General features: G+C 45.0%; 1 protein-coding gene across 5 annotated transcripts in view; it reads left to right on the top strand.

The window, feature by feature from the left end:
* Positions 1 to 23,653, top strand: part of ighmbp2 (immunoglobulin mu DNA binding protein 2) — a 64,400-nt gene that overhangs the window by 13,314 nt on the left and 27,433 nt on the right. For all 5 annotated transcript variants that reach the window (XM_070899396.1, XM_070899395.1, XM_070899392.1 and 2 more), the window contains exons 2-9: positions 5,963 to 6,041; positions 7,310 to 7,479; positions 8,236 to 8,431; positions 13,355 to 13,455; positions 13,879 to 14,042; positions 15,981 to 16,181; positions 16,370 to 16,517; positions 19,896 to 20,070. In XM_070899396.1, coding sequence (XP_070755497.1) covers positions 5,963 to 6,041; positions 7,310 to 7,479; positions 8,236 to 8,431; positions 13,355 to 13,455; positions 13,879 to 14,042; positions 15,981 to 16,181; positions 16,370 to 16,517; positions 19,896 to 20,070 — 1,234 coding nt within the window. The remainder of the gene's footprint in view (positions 1 to 5,962; positions 6,042 to 7,309; positions 7,480 to 8,235; positions 8,432 to 13,354; positions 13,456 to 13,878; positions 14,043 to 15,980; positions 16,182 to 16,369; positions 16,518 to 19,895; positions 20,071 to 23,653) is intronic.

Genomic DNA, 23,653 nt, shown 5'->3' with positions numbered 1-23,653 from the left:
CTACCCGTCATTAGCTCATAGGGGGACAGCCCAGTCATCCTGTTTGGGATCGCTCTTAACTTCATTAGAATGAGAGGCAACACGTCAACCCAGGTCCTCCCGGTTTCGCGGATTGCCTTTACAATCGCCACCTTGAGGGTTCGATTCATCCGTTCTACCATCCCCGAGCTCTGGGGATGATATGGGATGTAGAATTTCTGTCTTATCCCCATCAGTTTACATACTGCCTTTATCACCCCTCCCATGAAGTGGGTGCCCTGATCCGAATCCATTTGCACTGGCATCCCCCATCTGGGGATGATGATCTCGGCCAGTATCCTGGCCACTGTAGTGTGGGGAACGCTTCCACCCACCCAGTGAATTGGTCAATTACCACCAAGCAGTATCTTTTCCCCCACGAGTCCGGCAGTGGCCCGGTGAAATCTATCTGTATATTTTCCCATGGCCCCCTTGGTCTCGGTTGATGGGTCATCCGTATCCTAACCGGCTTGCCAGGGTTATGTTGCGCACATGTTATACAGCGCTGACAGTGTTTGGCTATATCCCGGCCCATTCCAGGCCACCATCATTCGCGCGTGAGTAGCTCCGTCATGGACCCTCTGCCCAGATGTGCCACACCGTGGTGTAGGTCCAACAAAGTGTGCTTAATACAGTTTGGGGCTATGACCTTCCCCTCTTTCCTCCACACTGAGTCTTTATCCGGGGCGCCTCCCATCGCCTTCCACTCTTCTCGCTCCTTGGGGGAGGTATCCGCGTGAAGGTGGACTATGTCTACCTTCTCATGCGCCACACTACCCACTCCCTCAGTTCTCTCCTCTAAATCTTGTTCCAGCGCCCTTTGCACGGCAGCATCCGCTGCCTCATTACCCTCTTGTTCAGGGGATCTGACCTTCTGATGGGCTCGAACCTTTATTACGGCTGCCTGTAACGGCTCATCCGTTGCTTTTAATAACTCCTGGACCCTCCCCTGGTGCCGGATTGGTTCCCCTCCTGTTGTGATGAACCCCCTTCTCCCCCAGGCTACCAGGTAGTCGTGAACTACTCCAAATGCATATCGGCTGTCGGTGTATATATTAACTGTCTTCCCCTTAGCTAACTTCAGGGCCTCTGTGAGGGCCACGATTTCGGCAACCTGGGCCGAAAGTCCCCCCTCTAGCTGTCCCGATGCGATGGTCTGCAGCCTGTCGTCTACCACCGCCCACCCTGTTCTGGGCGTCCCCTCCACGTACTTTCGAGACCCGTCCACGTAGCTCCCATCTGTGCTCCCACCAGGGGTTCATCCACGAGGCGGCCCTCGGCGGCCTCATCCTCTGCCTCGTTACATTCATGTGGTTCCCCATCTGCAAGGAGGCCCTCCGCCGGGTTCTCTCCCGTATCCCTTATGATCACAAAGGATCGCCTCCCACCGTGCTCTGCGCATATTGGAGACTAATTTCAACCGTCCAGTATTCAGCATTTCTACCAAGGTGTGTCTCGTGTGCAGGACAATATCCCCAGTCATCACGGTGGGTTCACTGACTTTCACTGCCCATGCAGCACAATCGAGGGCGGCCACGAATTTTGACAGTCCGCCTACTACAGGTGACTGTTGTGTGGAATAATACGCCACCGGCCGCTTCTGGTCCCCATGCTGTTGCGCGACTGCCACCGCATAAAACCCTCCTTCATTTTTACAATAAATGTGGAAGGGCTTCCCCATGTCGGGCAGTCCCAGTCCTGGAGCAGAGGTCAGGGCTTGTTTGAGTCGCCCATAGGCCTCCTCCTGTTCTGTTCCCCATTCTATGGGTGCGGCGGCAGGCTTTCCGCCTTTTACCAATCTTTGGATTGGCACTACTATTTCGGTGAACCCTGGGACGAAATTCCTACTATAGTTAAACAGTCCTAATACCTTCCTGACTCCTCGCACTGAGATTGGTCGGGGCATTGTCTGGATCGCCACCTTCCGATCACTAGGCATGGTCCTGATTCCTTGGGATATTTCCTGTCCCAGGTACGTCACAGTCTCCTGGCCGATCTGAGCCTTCTTGGGGTTTACTTTAAACCCTCCATTGCTCAGAGCTTCCAGGACTGCAATAAGTGCTTCCTGGTGGCCTTCCGAGTCCTCAAACACTATCAATAGGTCATCCACATACTGCAATACTGTGCTACGGTAGGGAATCAAGTCTATGGTTTCCAGCACCGAGTCCATAACCCGGTGAAAGATTGCTGGACTATTGTGAAATCCCTGTGGCAGTCGGGTCCAGGATACTATCTCCCACCCACCGTAAAGGCCAGTTTCTCCTGTGACTCCTGGTCCAGGGGAAGGGACCAGAATCCATTTGCAATGTCCAGCACCGTGAATATCCTATGCCGTGGGCTCAGGCCATTCAAAATGGTAGCTGGGCTAGCCACTATGGGACGTAATTTAGGGGTAACTTTGTTCAGGGCAGTGTAATCAATAGTGAGACGGTAGGGCCCGTCAGGTTTTACGACCAGCCATACCGGAGAGTTTGTGGTACTCTCCGTTTCCCGGAGTATCCCTTTGCTGACGAGCTCGGACACGATTCTTAATACGGCTTCCGCCGCTTCCGGCTTTATTGGGTACTGTCGGTGCGCCTGATGCTCAGGTCCCGCAATATGGATTGGTGTCATATTTACCTGTCCCGTGTCCTGTTTTGTTTTTGCCCAGACCTCTCCTAATGCCTCACATTTTTTCCCATATATCCCCAGCTCCTGTTTCCAATTTCGGACCCTTAGGGCGGCGCTACCTATCGTTGCAATGTTTCGTAAGGCGATGGACGAGTTATTTTTTCATCCGTCCACCTCTGGCCAAATTATTTTATTGTGTCTGGCGTCTACCAGCAATCTAAATTCCCTCATCAGGTCTATTCCCAAGATAGTTCCCTCATTATTTTTACATACCCAAAACTGGGCTAACAAGAGTTTATTCTCCAGTTCCACCACCTGCATCTCGCTTTTGAACGCCGGAATTTGTTCCCCCCCCCAGTCCCACTATGTAAATCTTATGCCGAGTCAAGGGCAGGGGTAGGTTTGTGATTGAGACGGCGGCTCCGGTGTCCACTAGCATTTCACATGGCCGGCCCCCTACTAGTGCAGACACAAACATCCGCTCGTCGCCTCGCCCACGGGCTGGGGCCGCCGCCCGTCAGCGAGTCCCCTTGGTCTTTAGGTAGTCTAGGAACTGGTTTTATTCCTCGCCTCCTACTTTATCGCGCAAGGTGTTTCCGGATGTTCCCGCGCCCTTTCCTTCCAACAATTCTCCTCTACATGGCCTTTCTTATTGCAATATGTACATAATTTGGCAGAGCGGCAGTCTCGTGCCATGTGACCCATCCTTCCACATTGGAAATATGCCCCATCCCCCTTGGAGGCGGTCCCTGCCGCCCCCACCCGCTTCTGTTTCACCACTGCGGGCTTGTCCTCATGATCCTGAGCATCCACCGAACATGCCCAGCGGACAACCTCATCGTATACACTGTGGGTCATTACTCCCAACTTTATTACCGCTTGGTGTTTAACGGACAACCCGTCTTTATACATCTGAACGAAGGGTGGATCGGTCAGTTGCGGGTCGGCCTGTCCGGACGACTCCTTATAGGCCTTGAATAATCGTTCCCCTCACCCTTCCTTTGCTTAAATGTCATGATTTTCCCCCAATTAACCTGAGGATTGCCCAGGGCGGTTTGGAGCGCTGTTTTAAAGAGGAAGAACGCAGCGACTTGCTGGGCCCGAGTCGTGAGTAGTGTCACCGCCGTTAACCATCCTCCGTCCGACATCCCAGCGCCCTGTAGATTCCTCCACTTGTCTCGTGGACAACTGGCGCGGGGGTGTAGGTCGTGTAGGTCCCATAACATGTCTAATTTTGCCCAATAAGCCTCGTTGTTCGACCTGGGCTTCAAGGGTCCCAATTCGGTCATGACTATTTGTTTTTCAGCTGGGCTAAATGGCCAAATTTAAGAGGTAAGGGCTACCGCCGTTTCCCCCCCCCCCCCCCCCCCCCCCCCCCCCGGTTTCAGAGGAGCGGCTATCGCCTCTTTGGTGTCTGAGTCGTCCCTTGCCGGTGGGGCAGTTGGACTAACTTCTTCTTCCTCCTGATACCCAGGTGGCCCTTCTCCTCCGATTTTGCCCGCTGTTACGTAAAACCCCAAAAACCGGGGAGGATTGTGCATTTCCAATTGTTTTTCCAACTCCCGTATTCGCTTATTTTTTTCTGTCAGTTTAGCGCTTAATTCTACACATTCTGTCATTTTATTCTCCACCGCATCAGTCAATTTGACCAACTGGTGTACCAACAAAACAGCAGCTTTCTTCATTTTCTTTTGCTTCTGTGTTTCCCACCATTCCCGTTGTTTGTGTACCTTCTTTGCCGGGTCCCAACCCTCCTTTTGCATTTTATCTATCAATCCCTTTTGGTCGACTAGGTACAGTCTGGTCAGGGATCCCGGGGGGCCCCACTCCGTTTCCTTACCGGACATCGCAGTCTTTCCCGTCGCGGTCTTACTACTGTCAGCGCTCCGTTCAGGACTTGCAGTCTCTATCGGCAGAGGTGTTTCAACACACTTGCGATTCGTTAAAAATGGCGCCTCCGCGACCCACTACGATCTTTTCCAGCTGCACCCGCAACTTACTACAACCACATTAATTGTTCTACACACGACTCCCAATGTCCCGACCTGTGTGACTCAAAGTCGCAAGGAGATTAGTCCCTTCTTCACTCACTGTTCCGCTTTTCCGTTGCCACTTTGTCCTCTCTATGTTCCCTTCGACCTTAATCCTTGGCCTTCACGTGGGGCATCCGCCCTCTTAATTCCAGCTCAAGTTAGGTGACTGAGATAGTTTGTGACAATCGAAGTGGCGGGGAACACTCGTTTCTTTCACACATCGCTCATACCAAGCTAGATTAGCCTCTAACCCGCGGTTCAACTGTGGTTTTTCTCACCGTTAACGGACGTTTTGTTCTTTGGTGAATCGGGGCTCAGGGGTTGCCCTGTTCCGGGGCCCAATTGACTGGATGGTCAAACCTTGACTACTCGTTCCTATCCACTGGCTAGGCGACCCGAAGTGACCGTATTCACCCTGCTCGCAATGGCAAATTGTAAGGGAAATAAGTTCCACACCGAGTCCAAGTACAGTGAAAGAAAACGTCACAGTTTATTCGTACAGAGCGCTCTGGAAGAAGTGGGGTAACTCCGCAGCTTCGCCACACCCTTCTCCCCGAGCGAAGTTTTCAAGTTACAATTATACCTTTGGGGGCGGTCCCACCCCCTTACACCATTGTCCAATTATCTAACAACTGTTATTAGCTAACGCCCTGCCTTGTTGCTGACCCATTAATGTGTTTCGTCGAGTAGCCCTATTGAACCAGTGTAGTGAGTTTGGGATAGAGTAAAGCTGTGGGCTCGGCCTGCTCTGCGAGGTTATTTTTTTCCACCTGCCTGCACACAATATCTGGTGTACTGGGTCAGTGTACTGAACTCCTATTGGTCTCCTTTTAGTTCACACTTACCAGTGCAGTCATATTCTGAGTGATTTTTTTTAGGATGACTAGCTTCTTCTCTGTATCTCTGGCACCTCCTTCCTCCTTATATACCTGTACCTTTAGTCCACAGACTCTGCATTTTTGTGTATCCCCCTCCCTTCACCCACTCTTGGTGACAGAGCCTTCAGCTCACTCCCTAAACTCCTTCACCTCCTCACTATTCTCTCTTCCATTCAAAAACGTCCTCATTTTGATCCAGGCTTTTGTTCACACCTCCTAATCTCTCCCTCCATGATATAAGGTACACTTTCCCTGTGTTCTTCCCATTTGTGAACACATTCGGAAGTTTTATTTTTGCGTTAAAGATTCTAATGCGAATGGATGCAATAACAGCTCCTTGCTTTCCTCACACGAGTAATTTGAAGCAAAGTCCTATTTGTAATTGTTTTTGAGTTGTTGCCATTTTCTTTTACTTCTGTATAGGTACAGCGATGGAGGTCTTTGTGTCTCGAAATTTAGAGTTATTACAAGAAGAAAGGGCGGCTGAAATTGAAGAGACCAGGTATGCTTTCTCTGCACTGTCCTTTCATCCCCTCCAGTATAAGAGTTTCAGGCATGTGATACTCAGCCCCACGGCTCCAATTATAAATGTAACCAATAATTGAATAATTTATGGCCAACATTGGGGTTTTGCCAATACATTCCACTTAATTGTTACAGGAACCAAAATCCCGACCCAATGATTTCTGATTCAAGTCAACCTGCTTTGTTGAATATTCATGAGATTATTTGAAGAAGACTTTATATTGATTCTGGCCCCTTTATCTGTAATTTGCAATAGATTTCTAAATGATAGCAGTTCTCATACACAGCTTGATGGATATAATAAATATTGATGATCTGTCTCTGTAAAAACACTGCTTTCAAGCAGCTTACTAGAAGGTTTTTGGTGTTAAATGTATGTGGAACAGAGGTTATTCTATAGCAGCACAGAGTTATGAACAGTTTGCAGTGTGGTTCCTTGGGGCTCTACCATTTGATGGAACGCTACCCATGGAACAGATGGGACAATGCAATCTCCATGTCTCTTAAAATATCTCTGCATATGAAATGGAAAGAAAGTCCGCAGATAATCCACACAATGAAGGTACCTGTAGTAAGGCTTTACGCCAACAAAGAGCCGTGCATGTTCATTTAGAAATTAGGCTGACTATTTGCAATAAGGGAACCCTCAAACAGCTGAGGGCCAGTTTAGAATGGAGATCCCTGTGCAAAGTTCTGTAATCTGTACAGAGGCATGTAATGATGTGACTTCAGCTCATCCAAAGCTCTGCTGCCTATATCCTAACTTGCACGAAGTTCCGTTCACCCATCACCCCTGTACTTGGCTCCCAGTCCAGCAATGCCTCAATTTTAAAATTCTCATCATTGTTTTCAAAACCTTCCATGGCCTCACCCTTCCCTATCTCTGTAACCTCCTACAGCCCTCCGAGATCTCCGCACTCCTCCAATTCTGGCTTTTTGCTCATCCTGAATTTCAATTGCTCCACCAATGGTGGCTATGCCTTCAGCTGCCTAGGTCCTAAACTCTGGAATTTCCTCCCTAACCTCTCCACCTCGCTACCTCTCTCTCGCTCTTCCTTTTAAGACGCTCCTTAAAACCTGCCTCTTTGACCAAGCTTTAGGTCAACTGTCATCGAATCTCTTTGTGTGGCTCGGTGTCAAATTTTGTGTGATAACGCTCCTCTGAAGCATTTTACAGGTACAATGTTAAAAGCGCTATATAAATGCAAGTTTTTGTTGACTATTTTTCATCTGGTTGCTTCCTAGGGCCTGGCAGGAAAACATCTCAGTGAAAGAACTCCAGCAGCAAGGTGTCTGCCTGCTGAAGCTTCAGGTGGCGAGCCAGAGAACTGGATTATATGGACGCTCACTTGTTATCTTTGAACCTAGAAAGTATGAGGCCACTGCTGCGCTGCCCAGCAATAACTTTAGCCCTGGTGCGTTTAATTTGTTCTTTAATGCTGTCACATCCATTGCAGCGAAAGTGTATAACGTAAATCACTGCAATAACTAATTTCCCGTCTCACTCACCTCTTCTTGCAAAGGTTTCATGACTGTCTACTTCATGCATACAAATTTTCTATGCGTTTCTCAGATTTCACATTTACTTGTCAGGCTTACATCTGGCTTGTTTGTACACCATCAGTGATTTGTTTTTTGCAAACCACCAGTGACGCTCCCCTGTACAATACTGCAGTTTATTTCGATTGAATAAACTGCAGCATGTACATGGGGATCGTCACTGTTGTCCATGACAACAAGTTGCCACAGAATCGTATTTTCTCCCCTTTCTCCACAAGGAGATATCTGGCCACTACTCGGTTTCCTTCCCATACAGCTTGAGACCAGGATCTCAGCAGAATGGAGATTGAAACTGCGTCCCTCCACTGTACCAGACAAGGGATTGGATACTGCAATTCATAATGCAGTAGGTCTAATGTCTAGGATGTGCTTCCTTCACGGATCAGACAAATGTAAAAATCTGTAGGATCTGTGGAATTGAACTGATGTAGTTCTTTTTATTTGTTATAGGAAATATTTTAGACTGTGTAATAGAATTTATCTTTGTCTAGTGAAGGACACAGCAATGTTCCCGGTAGTGTAATATTTCTTTAGTGTGAAATGCATAATGTCTTGGGGAGGGGGGGCGCATGGGGGAAAATACATTAACTTTCTTTGCTGTTGTTGTTCAGGAGACATCGTGGGTCTGTATGACAGCCAAGGTTCCACCCCACTGGACCAACTTGCATCTGGCATTGTGACGCGCATCACGCAAAAATCGATCACTGTAGCCTTCGATGAAGCCAGTGACCAGTTAAGCTTCGATGGTGACTGTTCCTATAAACTTTTGAAACTGGCCAATGATGTCACTTACAAAAGACTGAAAAAGTAAACATTATTTATTTTACCTTCAACAGTGTTGAGACTTGAGAAACGAATGGTTTGATATTTGTTTTTGTTTTTTTAATATTTAAAGATAGATTTCTGTTAGATCAATATTTACCAGGCTTATTTATACTACTCACTTTGTCCTCATTCAGTTGGCATACGTCAAACGGCATAACTTTATTAATGCCGCATATGGGCTTGGTGGAATGGGAATGAATAACTACTGTGGTTAATAAGTCGGAGAGGAGGCCCAGCAGGGAATCTGGAGGCGGAGCGGCAGAATGGTGAGGCCTACAAGAGGCCCAACGTCGGAGAGGAGGCCCAGCAGGGAATCGGGAGGCGGAGCAGCAGCATGGTGAGGCCGACAAGAGGCCCAACGTCAGAGAGGAGGCCCAGAAGGGAGTCGGGAGGCGGAGCGGGAAGTTGGAAAGGAGGCGGAGCAGCAGCGTGGTGAGGCCTATAAAGGCGGAGCCGGTGCAGCTGCAGCAGGGAGGCAAAAAAGAAGCAGAAAGAAATCGAAAGGTGACGTCACAGCCAAGGGGGTAAGTGATTGGCTGGTGATTGGTAAGTAGTTTTTCTTTTTCTTTTCCATATCAGTAAGTAACCTTTAGCATTGTTGCCAATTTAAGTTAATCTAAGGGTTTAGTCATGGCAAGACAGCTCGGACACGTGTTATGCTCCTCCTGTACTATGTGGGAAGTCAGGGGCGCTTCCGGTGTCCCTGACGATTACGTGTGCGAGAAGTGCATCCGCCTGCAGCTCCTGATGGACTGCATTGCGGCACTGGAGCTGCGGGTAGATGAACTCTGGAGCATCCACGATGCTGAGAATGACGTGAATAGCACGTTTAGTGAGTTTGTCTTATCGCAGGTAAATGGTACATAGCCAGATAGGGAATAGATGACTAACAGGAAGAACAGTGCAAGGAAGGTGGTGCAGGGGTCCCCTGCGGTCATCCCCCTGCAAAACAGATACACCGCTTTGGGTACTGTTGAGGGGGATGACTCATCAAGGGAGGGCAGCAGCAGCCAAGTTCATGGCACCATGGGTGGCTCTGCTGCACAGGAGGGCAGGAAAATGAGGGGGAGAGCTATAGTGATAGGGGATTCAATTGTAAGGGGAATAGATAGACGTTTCTGTGGCCGCAACCGAGACTCCAGGATGGTATGTTGCCTCCCTGGTGTAAGGGTCAAGGATGTCTCTGAGCGGGTGCGGGGCATTCTGAAAAGGGAGGGTGAACAGCCAGTTGTCATGGTGCATATAGGTACCAACGATATAGGTAAAAAAACGGGATGAGGTCCTACAAGATGAATTTAGGGAGCTAGGAACTAAATTAAAAAATAGGACCTCAAAAGTAGTAATCTCGGGATTGCTACCAGCGCCACGTGCTAGTCAGAGTAGGAATCGCAGGATAGCTCATGAATACGTGGCTTGAGCAGTGGTGCACAAGGGATGGATTCAAATACCTGGGACATTGGAACCGGTTCTGGGGGAGGTGGGACCAGTACAAACCGGACGGTCTGCACCTGGGCCGGACTGGAACCAATGTCCTAGGGGGAGTGTTTGCTAATGCTGTTGGGGAGGAGTTAAACTGATATGGCAGGGGGATGGGAACTTATGCAGGGAGACAGATGGAAGTAGAATGGGGGCAGAAGCAAAAGATAGAAAGAAGAAAAGTAAAAGTGGAGGGTAGAGAAATCTAAGGCAAAAATCACATTACACCAAAATTCTAAAAGGGCAAAGTGTGTTAGATAGACAAGCCTGAAGGCTCTGTGCCTCAATGCGAGGAGTATTCGGAATAAGGTGGACGAATTACCTGCGCGGATAGCAGTTAACGAGTATGATGTAATTAGCATCATGGAGACATGGCTCCAGGGTGCCTAAGGCTGGGAATTCAACATCCAGGGGTATTCAACATTTAGGAAGGATAGACAGAAAGGAAAAGGAGGCGGGGTGGCATTGCTGGTTAAAGAGGAAATTAATGCAATAGTAAGAAAGGACATTAGCTTGGATGATGTGGAATCGGTATGGGTTGAGCTACGGAATATCAAGGGGACAGAAAACGCTAGTGAGAGTTGTGTACAGACCACCAAACAGTAGTAGTGAGGTTGGGGACAGCATCAAACAAGAAATTAGGGATGCATGCAATAAAGGTACAGCAGTTATCATGGGTGACTTTAATCTACATATTGATTGGGCTAACCAAACTCGTAGCAATGCGGTAGAGGAGGATTTCCTGGAGTGTATTAGGGAAGATTTTCTAGACTGATATGTTGAGGAACCAACCAGGGAGCTGGCCATCCTAGACTGGGTGATGTGTAATAAGAAAGGACTAATTAGCAATCTTGTTGTGCGATGCCCCTTGGGGAAGAGTGACCATAACATGGTAGAATTCTTTATGAAGATGGAGAGTGACAAGTTAATTCAGAAACTAGGGTCCTGAACTTAAGGAACGGTAACTTCGATGGTTTGAGGCGTGAATTGGCTAGAATAGACTGGCAAATGATACTTAAAGGGTTGACAGTGGATAGGCAATGGCAAACATTTAAAGATCACATGGATGAACTTCAGCAATTGAACATCCCTGCCTGGAGTAAAAATAAAACGGGGAAGGTGGCTCAACCGTGGGAAATTAAGGATAGTGTTAAATCCAAGGAATAGGCATATAAATTGGCTAGAAAAAGCAACAAACCTGAGGACTGGGAGAAATTTAGAATTCAACAGAGGAGGACAAAGGGTTTAATTAGGAGGGGGAAAAATAGAGTATGAGAAGAAGCTTGCCGGGAACATAAAAACTGACTGCAAAAGCTTCTATAGATATGTGAAGAGAAAAAGATTAGTGAAGACAAACGTAGGTCCCCTGCAGTCGGATTCAGGTTAATTTATAATGGTGAACAAAGAAATAGCAGACCAGTTGAACAAGTACTTTGGTTCTGTCTTCGTGAAGGAAGACACAAATAGCCTTCCGGAAGTACTAGGGGACCGAGGATCGAGTAAGAAGGAGGAACTGAAGGATATCCTTATTAGGCGGAAAATTGTGTTCAGGAAATTGATGGGATTGAAGGCCGATAAATCCCCGGGGCCTGATAGTCTGCATCCCAGAGTACTTAAGGAAATGGCCTTAGAAATAGTGGATGCATTGGTGATCATTTTCCAACAGTCTTATCGACTCTGGATCAGTTCCTATGGACTGGCGGGTAGCTAATGTAACACCACTTTTTAAAAAGGGAGGGAGAGAGAAAACGGGTAATTATAGACTGGTTAGCCTGACATCAGTAGTGGGGAAAATGTTGGAATCAATTATTAAGGATGAAATAGCAGCACATTTGGAAAGCAGTGACAGGATTGGTCCAAGTCAGCATAGATTTATGAAGGGGAATTCATGCTTGACAAATCTTCTGGAATTTTTTGAGGATGTAACTATTTTAGAGTGGACAAGGGAGAACCAGTGGATGTGGTGTATTTGGACTTTCAAAAAGCTTTTGACAAGGTCCCACAAAAGAGATTGGTGTGCAAAATCAAAGCACATGGTATTGGGGGTAATATACTGACGTGGATAGAGAACTGGTTGGCAAACAGGAAGCAGAGAGTCAGTATAAACGGGTCCTTTTCAGAATGGCAGGCAGTGATTAGTGGAGTGCCGCAGGGCTCAGTGCTGGGACCCCAGCTCTTTACAATATACATCAATGATTTGGATGAAGGAATTGAGTGTAATATCTCCAAGTTTGTAGATGACACTAAACTGGGTGGCGGTGTGAGCTGTGAGGGGGACGCTAGGAGGCTGCAGGGGGACTTGGACAGGTTAGGTGAGTGGGCAAATGCATGGCAGATGCAGTATAATGTGGATAAATGTGAGGTTATCCACTTTGGGGGCAAAAACGCGAAGACAGAATATTTGAATGGCGGCAGATTAGGAAAAGGGGAGGTGCAACGAGACTTGGGTGTCATGGTTCATCAGTCATTGAAAGTTGGCATACAGATACAGCTGGCGGTGAATAAGGCAAATGGTATGTTGGCCTTCATAGCTAGGGGATTTGAGTATAGGAGCAGGGAGGTCTTACTGCAGTTGTGCAGGGCCTTGGTGAGGCCTCACCTGAAATATTGTGTTCAGTTTTGGTTTCCTAATCTGAGGAAGGATGTTCTTCCTATTGAGGGAGTGCAGCGAACGTTCACCAGACTGATTCCTGGGATGGCGGGACTGACATATGAGGAGAGACTGGATCAACTGGGCCTTTGTTCATTGGAGTTTAGAAGGATGAGAGGGGATCTCATAGAAACATACAAGATTCTGACGGGACGGGACAGGTTAGATGTAGGTAGAATGTTCCAGATGTTGAGGAAGTCCAGAACCAGGGGACACAGTCTTAGGATAAGGGGTAGGCCACTTAGGACTATGAGGAGAAACCTCTTCACTCAGAGAGTTGTTAACCTGTGGAATTCCCTGCCGCAGAGAGTTGTTGATGCCAGTTCATTGGATATATTCAAGAGGGAGTTAGATATGGCCCTTATGGCTAAAGGGATCAAGGGGTATGGAGAGAAAGCAGGAAAGGGATACTGAGGTGAATGATCAGCCATGATCTTATTGAATGGCCTACTCCCGTACCTATTTTCTATGTTAGACCTTCACTTCTAGATTGCAGAAGGTCCCTGCACTATTATACTGAGATCTATTTCATCTACCAGCAGAAAATTCAAATCGATATTCTTCTGTTTTCAATAACAGTGCGAAGCATGTGAACATGAAGTTTGTGCACCTATTTCCTATCAAGTATCAGACCTTTCTCCACATAGCACCCCATAAAGTGTTAGGTACCTGAAATATTGATTTGTGTTTTTATTTCGTGTTTCAGACTCATGTATAGAAAATTCTGGCTTCATCAAAGCTGCACTCAATTTTTATTTTATTTATCATTTTCTTTTCAGTGCTTTAAAAGCCTTGAGCCAATATCATGCTGGACCTACTTCTAATCTCATTGATGTCCTGTTTGGCACTTCTGAGCCAAGTTCTCCCTCAGAAAATCTAAGTAAGATCAATTTCTTGCACATCATTTGTTCATTATCCTGATAATTTGAAAATGGAGAGTTCATTCCATTTAATTTTACAGTTCAGGGGTGTTGAGAATCTACAACTGATATGTTCCCTTTGTCTGCTGTGATCATTTTTGTTTTAAACATCTAGAAACATTGGTGACATACCATTCTCTACAGGAAAGCAACACCTGCATTCTCTTTTTGTTCCGCTTCGGGCTCACTGAAGTGGCTAGATTGGATGGAAACTAAGAAATTATTTTATTTTTATCTTTAAAATTTTTACCTACCCGTAGAATGAAAATGTTGCAACCTTCAGAACTGATTTTAAGTTCATTCATGCTTTGTGTTGAACTCTGCCATAAATGTGATTTGTTTCCTTAATAAGAAGTGTTGGTTGCTGGTTTGTTTTTCTTCAGAAAGCCCAGAGCTATATAACCCTTGTCTGGATGACTCTCAGAAGGAAGCAGTACATTTTGCACTGTCACAGAAGGAAGTTGCAATTATCCATGGGCCTCCTGGTACTGGAAAGACGACTACAGTTGTAGAAATAATTCTGCAAGCTGTAAAACAGGGCCTGAAGGTGAGCCAGCGATTGATAATATTTTACTTGAATTATACATGTAATATTTTACATGAATTATATATGGGCTTGGAGTGCAATTATAGACCATTTAATATCGAAGTGCTTTTAAATGTTATTTAGGAACCAGATTGATGAACTGCAAAAGAACGAAGTGAGAGGTTGGGAGAATTGTTTTTAACAAGAAGGTTAGGACATCGTAGTGGAAGCAGAATGCATAATTGTTTTTAAAAGGGAAGTGGATAAATATTTCTAAAATAAAAAGTTAAAAGGGTGTGCAAAATGACAAGTGAATGGGATTAAGTGGATAGCTCTCTTAGAGCCAGCATAGGTATGATGGGCTGAATGCTCCCTTTTTTGTGCTGAAAATTCCAGTGATTGATTTTGTAAGATTTTAGTGCAAACACCACCAAGGTTGAAGGAGTAAAAGAGATGAAGGTCAATTTAAAAAAAATGTATAGGCAGGATAATGATTCTGCAAATTTAAAAAAAATCTCCCAACATGAATTAAATTCTGAAGGAATGAGATTCCACACTTGTGAAATTAATTATTTCAGGGCCAGAGCTATTTGGCAGTAATTATGCCTCATCACGCTGTTAAAAATTCACTTGCACCTGAATGCACAAGCCCTAACTTTTTCTGGCGTATTTAGTGGGTAACATACTCAACTTTGCGTTGATGCCAGTGCCGAGTCTGTTGGTGAGGTACTGTAATAGTGCTGTCTGTAGAGGAGCAGAGTAACTCGTGCAGCACCTTCTGAATTTCCGTGTTTAACTGCGCATGTGCAGACCCCCAGAAGTCCGATTTACTCCATAATTATTCTCGATGCAAAATCTGGCCATTAAATGAATCTGTGTTACTATTTTGTGGTGATTTATTATAGTTTTAATAGTTTCAATGACTGATAGTATTTGATTACCATAAGTTGCCAAGCATAGAAGACCATTGCTCAGGTGAAAGTATGAAAGCATTTTAGCAGAGTGACTTCCCTACAGCCGTGGAAAAGTAGAAAATGGAGTCGCACCACAATTGAACTGTGTATACAATTTTATTAATCTCAAAAGGCTGGAGAAGTTTAGCTCATTTTGTTCACCTTTCTGTATGAAACAGATTGTGAGTGTGAAATGCAGCAGCTGAATGAGTGAAATGCCTCATTTGCCCATCTTACAATTTGAAGGAGCGTGTTTTGGAATGAGGATGACATTTAGTGGAGTCGATAGTCTGTGCCTGATTTTCTGCTTTCTAAACCAGAGCTAGTGAGATTAGCAGTAGGCGTCATATTTATTCCTCTTTCTGAGTGAAAGATTGAGAGAGTGAGAGCCAATGAGATTAACAGTGTGTGTTTCATTCACCAGCCTTCCTGCATGAAGCACGTCATTGAAAGGGAAAGCTGAGTGGAATTCAGAATCTGTCTGATTTATCTGCTTTCTCGGTTGAAATGGATTTCACAAAGGGAAGGGAAAGATCAAGAGCCAATGGAGCCAGCAGCCTGGCTTAGTTATCTAACTTTCTGTTCAAAGGGAAAATCCCACATGAGATTTAGGGCCAATGAAGAAGAGAAACATGGGGTTATGAACATTTTTAGTTGATTAAAACAATGGCCTGGAATTTGCGGTCCGATTGGCAGCGCTTGCCATCATTCTGCCTTTGAGACTGACCGCAATTTCAAGATTTAGTGCTTGCGCAGCCTAATGCGGAAGTCCAGAAGTTGCGGTCTGCCTTTCACTGCTCCTCCACAGGCTGCACTGCTCAATATTTCTCCACATTATATTCCATTTGCCATGTTCGTGCCCATTCACTTAACCTGTCTGTATCCCTTAAGTGTATGTGATTCCTGACAACTTTACAGTTCTCATTTGATCAGTCTGTTTCAATGATCTGGATGTCGAAAGTTGTCTTACTGATGAATTGTGATTTTTTTTTTATAATCCCCCAAGGTGCTTTGCTGTGCTCCCTCTAACGTTGCTGTTGACAACCTTGTTGAACGCCTGGCACAATTTAAAACACAGGTTCTGCGTTTAGGTCACCCTGCACGACTGCTTGAGTCCATACAGCGGCATTCTCTGGATGCTGTATTGGCACACAGTGATAACGCCCAAATAGTCATGGATATTCGGAAGGACATCGATCAGGCTTTTGTAAGTTTGTTTCACATCTTGTGGAGAATTGTATTTATAAAAAAAAACACATTCATATAATTTTCAGTAAAGCTACAACTTTTCCAACAAATTGTTTTCTCGTTACAGTAAGTGAAAAAAGCTGGTTTATAATGTGCTAAGATGTTCAATGCAGAGAGAGGAAAAAATGATCGCTTTTTCGTTCAAAGGCAAAAATGAAAAAGGCACAGGACCGAGGAGAGAAGGTGCACTTTCGTGGTGAGATCAAGACTTTGAGAAAGGAGCTGAGAGCAAGGGAGGAGACAGCTATAGTACAGATACTAAAAAAAGCCAGTGTCGTCTTGGCAACTAACACAGGTAGAGCCATAAGGAACAACGGCCGAGTGCGGGATTTACTCTAGTAGAAGCAGCAATGAATTGTATTTCTTTAAATAACTCACTCTTTGCCACAACCTCAAAATTGCGTAACCCTGTACCCACATTAGTCTTCACTTTTTACAATCGACACCTTTAAAGCTCAAGATTACCATCACCTAAACCTTCTCAGTTTACCTCACCTCTCCTACTCTCTTCAACCTTGGTGTCTTGTACTATGGAGCCTTGGCCCTCAAATTAGGTTTCTCAATTGAGATTCTTTTCCCCTCAAACAAGGATGGCCTTAATTACAGCAATTTCTGCTCAATTGTGAGCAGATTTCCGCTGTGGATCTACCCTTATGAACAACTGGATTGAGGCTACCCAAACCGCTTTCATACTGCACTCTTGCAACAGGCAGAGTGTGGAAACTTTATGTCACAAAATACCGTGATTACATTTTCTAATGTGCATAATTATGCAGCACTACCAACCTATAGGAAAAGGGGGAATAAGAATAATCGGATTTCTAAAAGCTTTACTTGCATGCGGAATTATGGTAAGGAACATAATGGCTCAGAAATCCCGGTCGAGGGAAAAGCTTAAAAAAAGATGCGCACTTACCTGAAGCTGCTCTGCCCTCACGAGGTCCCGGTCCTGAGGCCTTCATTGACTGCGCCTCGTAGCGCGTGCACGTCAGGACCTGCGCAGAGCTGGAGCTGCAGTCACATGGCTCTGTGCAGCCAATCAAGGTAAAGTATGTTCTCAGTCATAGGGCTCAATTTTCCCCAAAGCATTTTTTTGGCTTGAAGAGTTACGCCCGATTTTTTTTTTGTGGCCCAAGTACACCAAACAAAATGTGTTGTAAGTTTCCCCTTAGGATCTCTTCTTTTTGGCGCGGCCTAACCTGAGGAGGGTGGAGGCTTGATCTGCGCCAAAAAGATCGGGCTGCCATGGTAACCTGTGAGCTCTCCTGCCTGCCGGTGAGTTCTGTCAGTTCTCTATTACTATTCTTATGGAGTATTTAATGTTTAGTCACAAAATGATGAACCGATACAACTTTATAGAACTGCCAGTATTTTTGAACTAAATAATTCTCATTGGTAAAATAATTGAGTGTGTGCATTGGAGCACCTATGTGTGCGTTATGTGACTTCTCCCACCTGCCGGTGTGATCTAAGAGATTGATCGCACCGGGAGGCCACTCGGTCAGAGCTAGGGGCGGACAGGAGAACTGATAGAAGCACTCAGTTCTCCTGCCCGCCTCTAACCCTGGCCAAGTGGCCTCCTCCCTCCCGGTCAAAGGCTTCTCCCCACCCCCTCTCTTCCTCCCCCCACCCGCACTCTTCCGACCCCATCTCTCTCTCCCCCACTCTCTTACCTTTCCTGCTGCTGTACGGGCATCTGCTGCACTTATCTGCGTCGATTTACTTACGTGCGCCGATTTCTTTAACTCTCCGCAAGGGTTTTCTCAAGTGGCCACATACGCTGGCCTAATTTGAAATGGAGTAACTATTAGCTGGCCAAAGTTGCCTAAATGGCCAGAACTGGCGTAGGTAGCAGGTAACGCCCCCTTTTGAGAAAAAAAAACTAACCTAAAATAACGTAACTAAGTGAGTTACACTGGTGCAAATTGATTGGGGAAACTGGGGATTTTTAAGTTACGCCAGAAAAAGCAGCCTACTCCAAAAAAACCAGAGCAACTTCTGGCCAAAATTGAGCCCATAATAATGGGGACTCCGTAAATTGGAGTTCCCATTATTATGAATGAGAAGCCCCCCCCCCCCCACACCAAACACCCAAAACAGTAAAAAAAAATACACCACATATTTTTATTAATTTAAATTAGTTATTTATGTATTTTTTAAAAAAAAATTCCGATTTTTAAAAAGTTTTTAAAATGATGCTTTAAAATAAACTTACCATAGTGGGGAGGGTTTTTAACAATAAAATGTGTTTTTATAATTTTATTTTAAAGTATTTTAAAACTCTTATGCCTGTAAAAGTTATCAGGACATTTGCTGGGCAAGATATGGGTAACTACCGCAATCTTGCCTGTGCAAATATCCTCGCTCCCGAGATAGGGAGCTTGACAGATCAGAAAAGCTGGTTTTCAGCGCATGCGCATTGTGCGCTGAAAACCTGCTTTTGCGATGCCTTCCGGGGTCTGTACACACTCCGTACGGACCCAGGAGGCCGGAATGTCTGGGCCATTTAATTTAATTGTCAATCGCCAGAGATGTTTCAGTTTTTGTTATATCGAGCTTATTTCAAAATCTGCATTGTAGACTTAACTTAAACTGCACTAAAGAATTAATTGTAGGTTGAAGGAAAGAATTTGAATGAATCTAGCTTCTTGTCCAATATCTGAAAAATGCCGAAGTGCTTCACCTATAACAAACCTCGTTGAACTGTAGTGATTTGTTATTTTGGTTGATATGGCGGCTATCTGCACAGTAAGATCCCACAAACAGCAGTGGGATGAATGGTTGGTAAATCTTTTGGTGGTCTGAAAACAACAAAAAGAAAAGCTGGAAATACTCAGCAGGCCAGACTGCATCTGTGTAGGAACAGAAGTTGACATTTCAAGTCTTGGATCCTTCCTGAGTTGCTGTATTTCCAGCCTTTTCTACTTTTGTTTTTAAGATTTGCAGTACTTGTATTTTGCTTTCTGTTTTTTTTGGTGAGGGAGGAATGTTCAAGTTTCCTGTTCTTCTTTGCAAAGTGCCATGTTCTTTAATAGCCATGCAAATCATGGGTCATGCAAATGGGGCCTTGGTTTTATATCTTATCTGAAAGATGCCACCTCTGACAGTACAGTACTCCCTCAGTAAGTGTCGGCTTAGATTATGTGCTCAGATCCTGGAGTGGGATTTGAAATCACAGGCTCCCGATGCAAGAGGTGTGTCAAGCTGACTCCTTACCTCACCGTTTATTACACGGCTCTAACTTCTTTATGTACAATGATTTGAAAATGTTAAAGCAAAGCAATGATGTTCACTACCCTTTCATTAAATTATGATGAAAACTGGAGCCATACATTCATACAGTTTGATTTCTACAGCTTTCTAAAGATGGGAGGAAATGGTTGACAGTTTGGACCACTGGGGATGGCATATAATGTGAGCTATTAATGGAACACCATTACAACAATAACTATATGTGTCAAAGATGAGCTTATTACAAATAAAGGAGACCTCAAACAGTAACTGTAATTCTCTCCGACGATGAATTCAGGGAATGGATAACAATTCAGGGTTGCAATATAACGCAATTGAAGTCCTACTGTTGTAGATCAGTTGTTGTATGCATTCATTTTTATGCCCACGTTATCCACTGTGGTCAGCTTTACTTTTACAAGCTACTCTTTGTGAATCCTAGGTGCTTCTAATGACGGCCCATTAAAACTCTTGTCGGATAATTATTTTGATCTTGTGGTGATTGATGAGTGTGCACAGGCACTGGAAGCAAGTTGCTGGATACCGTTAATGAAGGCCCCAAAATGCATCCTGGCTGGGGATCACAAACAACTTCCACCAACCATCATTTCTCACAAGTAAGTCCACTAAAAGTAACAAGAGTTTCCCCACCTACCAAGCCCCCTCTCCCTCACTCAAAAATCAGGCTGCGCTTGCATAATACTTTAAAACCCTCAATTCTAAACGATACCACTAGTAAAATCATATACCAGGCTGCATATAGAGAGGTTACTTGTGCAAAACGGGAGAAAAGAAGCTCTGAACATGATAAGCTGCAAAAAAACATCACCCTTGTGAATCTTGTTCCATACTGCATGCAAATACAGATTGGAAAATCTCCACAGATGCTGCAATACTCCAGAGAAGGAGGCTCAGTATCTGAATGCAGTAACTTCCAACTTGGTATCGTAGTTCAGGTCAGGAGCTCAATGAAGCAGGGGGTCTAATCTACATCCGTCACTGTATCTGCTTTTTCTTTAGAGGTGCTAGCGATGCCAGTGACCAACACATGGATGATGAACGGCCAGCAGCAATCTCAATGTAAAGTTACTGAAACAGAGAGTTAACATGCAGGTACAGCAAGCAATTAGGAAGGCAAATGGCATGTTGCCGTTTATTGCTGGAGGGTTGAAGTGCAAGAGTAAGAAAGTCTTGTACGGGGCCCTGGTGAAACCACGCCTGGAGTACTGTGCACAGTTTTGGTCTCCTTATTTAAGGAAGGATATACTTGCCTTAGAGGTGGTGCAACAAAGGTTCACTAGATTGATTCCTGAGATGAGAGGGTTGTCCTATGAGGAGAGATCGAGTAGATTGGGCCTATGCTCTCTGGAGTTTAGAAGAATGAGAGGTGATCTCATTGAAACATGTAAGATTCTGAGGGGGATTGACAGGGTAGATCCGAGAGATTGTTTTGCCTGGCTGGAGAGTCTAGAACTACAGGACATAGTCGCAGGATAAGGGTCTGGTCTTTTAAGACTATGAGGAGCAATTTCTTCGCTTAGAGGGTTGTGAATCTTTGGAATTCTCTGCCCCAAATTGCTGTGGATGCTCAGTTGTTGAGTGCATTCAAGGCTGAGATAGATAGATTTTTGGACTCTAGGGAAATCTATAGGGACAGGGCAGGAAAGTGGAGTTGCGGTCGAAGATCAGCCATGATCTTATTGAATGGCAGAGCAAGCTCGAGGGGCTGTATGGCCTACTGCTGCTCCTAATTCTTATGTTCTTGTGCATCACATCCATCAGGTTTACATTGGGTTTGCCGCTGGTTGTGTGAGACACACAATTTGGGAACCAGTGCTGCTAACAGCCCTCTACAACCAGTAAAAAAAAAAAATAGAACTATAGCTACATAATTTCCTCCAATTAAATATTGGGACGACCGAAACCATTGTCCCTGCTACAAACCTCATTCCCTAACCGCCGAGTCTGTCTCTCTTCCTGGTCACTGTCTGAGGCTGAACCAGACCATTTGTAACTTTGGCGACCTATTGGACCCTGAGATCAGCTTCTGACCACATCCGCTCCCATCATCAAGTCTGACTATTTCCACCTCCATAACATCGCCTGTCTCTGCCCCACTCTTAGCTCATCTGCTGCTGAAACCCTCATCCATGCATTTGTTACCTCTAGACCTGACTCTTCCAATGGTCTGGTTGGCCTCCCAGCTTCCACCCTCTATAAACTTGAACTCATCCAAAACTCTGCTGCCTGTATCCTAACTCGGACCAAGCCTGTTCATCCATCACCCCTGTGCTCGCTGCCCTATGTTGGCTCCAATTCCGGCAATGCTTCGATTGTAAAATTCTCATCCTTGTTTTCAAATCCCTCCATGGCCTCACACCTTTTTATCTCTCTAACTTCCCCAAGTCCGACAACGTTGCGCATCCCTGATTTTAATCGCTCTACCATTAGTGGTTGTGCCTTCAGCTGCCTGGGCCCTAGTCCCTGGAATTCCCTCCCTAAATCTCGCCGCCTCTCTACTTTTCTCTCCTTTTAAGACGCTCCTTAAAACCTACCTCTTTGACCAAGCTTTTGGTCACCTGTCCTAATATCTCCTTGGGTGGCTCAGTGTTAAATTTTGTTTGATAACGCTTCTGTGAAGCGCCTTGGATGTTTTACTACGTTAAAGGCGCTATATAAATGCAAGTTGCTGTTATGATTTGTTCTTAATGGAAGTGGGCAGCAAGAGCTAGTGCATTGTTTGTGATTGATCCATGCCGATACTTACATTAAAGGACTGCACATTATTGTTAAGTAATTGATAGACAGTTGATTACGGGGAAGCATGCACTCTGTAGGCACTGTTACTTCAGTGGCTGAAGGTACTGGTGTTTTCAGTCTCCAAAGACACGAGGGCGAAATCCTATAACACTTGTAATTAGAGTTTCTTAGTCCAAATGTAAATACTTGCAGCCATCCCAGTTGGGTTAGATGAGCTGACTCAGCACAGACCAAGATTGAACGTGGGACTTCCTGGTTTGTAAGCCTCAGCTGTTCACTGGATTAACTTGCTAAGCCATATGGGAAGCTTTGACAACAACATTTCAGAAGTTTATTAATATTGCTTGACTGATTATGGTATTCAGTTGAAGTATTATAAACAGACTTGCTGAGATTCATATTGGTTAGAGACTAGTTGAATAAAAGTTTTAATTCTAGCTCCTTTCGTAGCTTAGTGGGTTTACTTCCAAGTGTGGTTATGAGCCTAACAGACCAGCAAGTCATAAGGTGCTACCCAAACTTGAAGGCCCGGATTTCGCGGTAGAAATAAGGGTGAGGCCATCAGTGCTCACCGTTATTAAGGAGTAAGTCGGACAGCAACGTTCAGTGTCCGCACATGTGCAGTTAAACGCGGAAATCAGGAATTTGCTGTCCGAGTTGCCCTCCTCCAGATCCTGCACTATAACAGTATCTTGCCCAGAGATTCAGCATTCAATTACATGGAAGGGCGTGAATTTGCAGTACCATACATACTCAAGCCAAAAAATGTTAGGGCTTGTCCATTCATGTGTAAGTCCATTTTTAGCAGCATGATAAGTTTTAATTCCTGCAAAACAACCTCTCTGGCACTGAAAATTACATTTTACAAGTGTGGAGTCTCATTTCTTCAGATTTTAATTATTGGAGATTTTAAAAATATTTTTAAAACTTTTTTTCTTTCTGTCTCTCTTATCTCTCTCTCTTTCTTAATCCCATCTTTATTTCCTTCTCTGTATTTTGCTTTCTGTACATGATTTTACATTGAATTAAATATTCAAATCGACATTTCCTGGTTTAGACTCTGCGCTTATCAGTAAGGCCCATCATTGGGCTGTTCGCACAGTTCCCTGATGCCCTGTAGAGGGCACCATGCTGTTTTGGCTTTCTAATAATCGCAAGTTCCAGTGCAAAAGCCGCAAAGAAGGTCTGTAGGCAAACGTAAGTGTAATGAGCGGCCCAAAGATCACACGGAGGAGCTCTGCGCTGGAGGCCATGCTGACTCGGTGCTGCAGAACATTTCCAGGCAGCCAGGTCCTATGTTTAGTTGTTAAACAGAAAAGCATTTATACAGTGGACTTAAAAATAAAAGTAAAATTGCAGTTTGCTACTTGCTTGGTTAACTTGTAATCAAGGCTATTATATCAAGAACTGAGTAATGAAGTTGGAGCTTTCAGAGTTTTT

This window comes from Pristiophorus japonicus, chromosome 14 (genome assembly GCF_044704955.1).
Source record: "Pristiophorus japonicus isolate sPriJap1 chromosome 14, sPriJap1.hap1, whole genome shotgun sequence".
NCBI lineage: Eukaryota > Metazoa > Chordata > Chondrichthyes > Pristiophoridae > Pristiophorus > Pristiophorus japonicus.
This window is presented reverse-complemented; position numbering and strand designations above follow the sequence as displayed.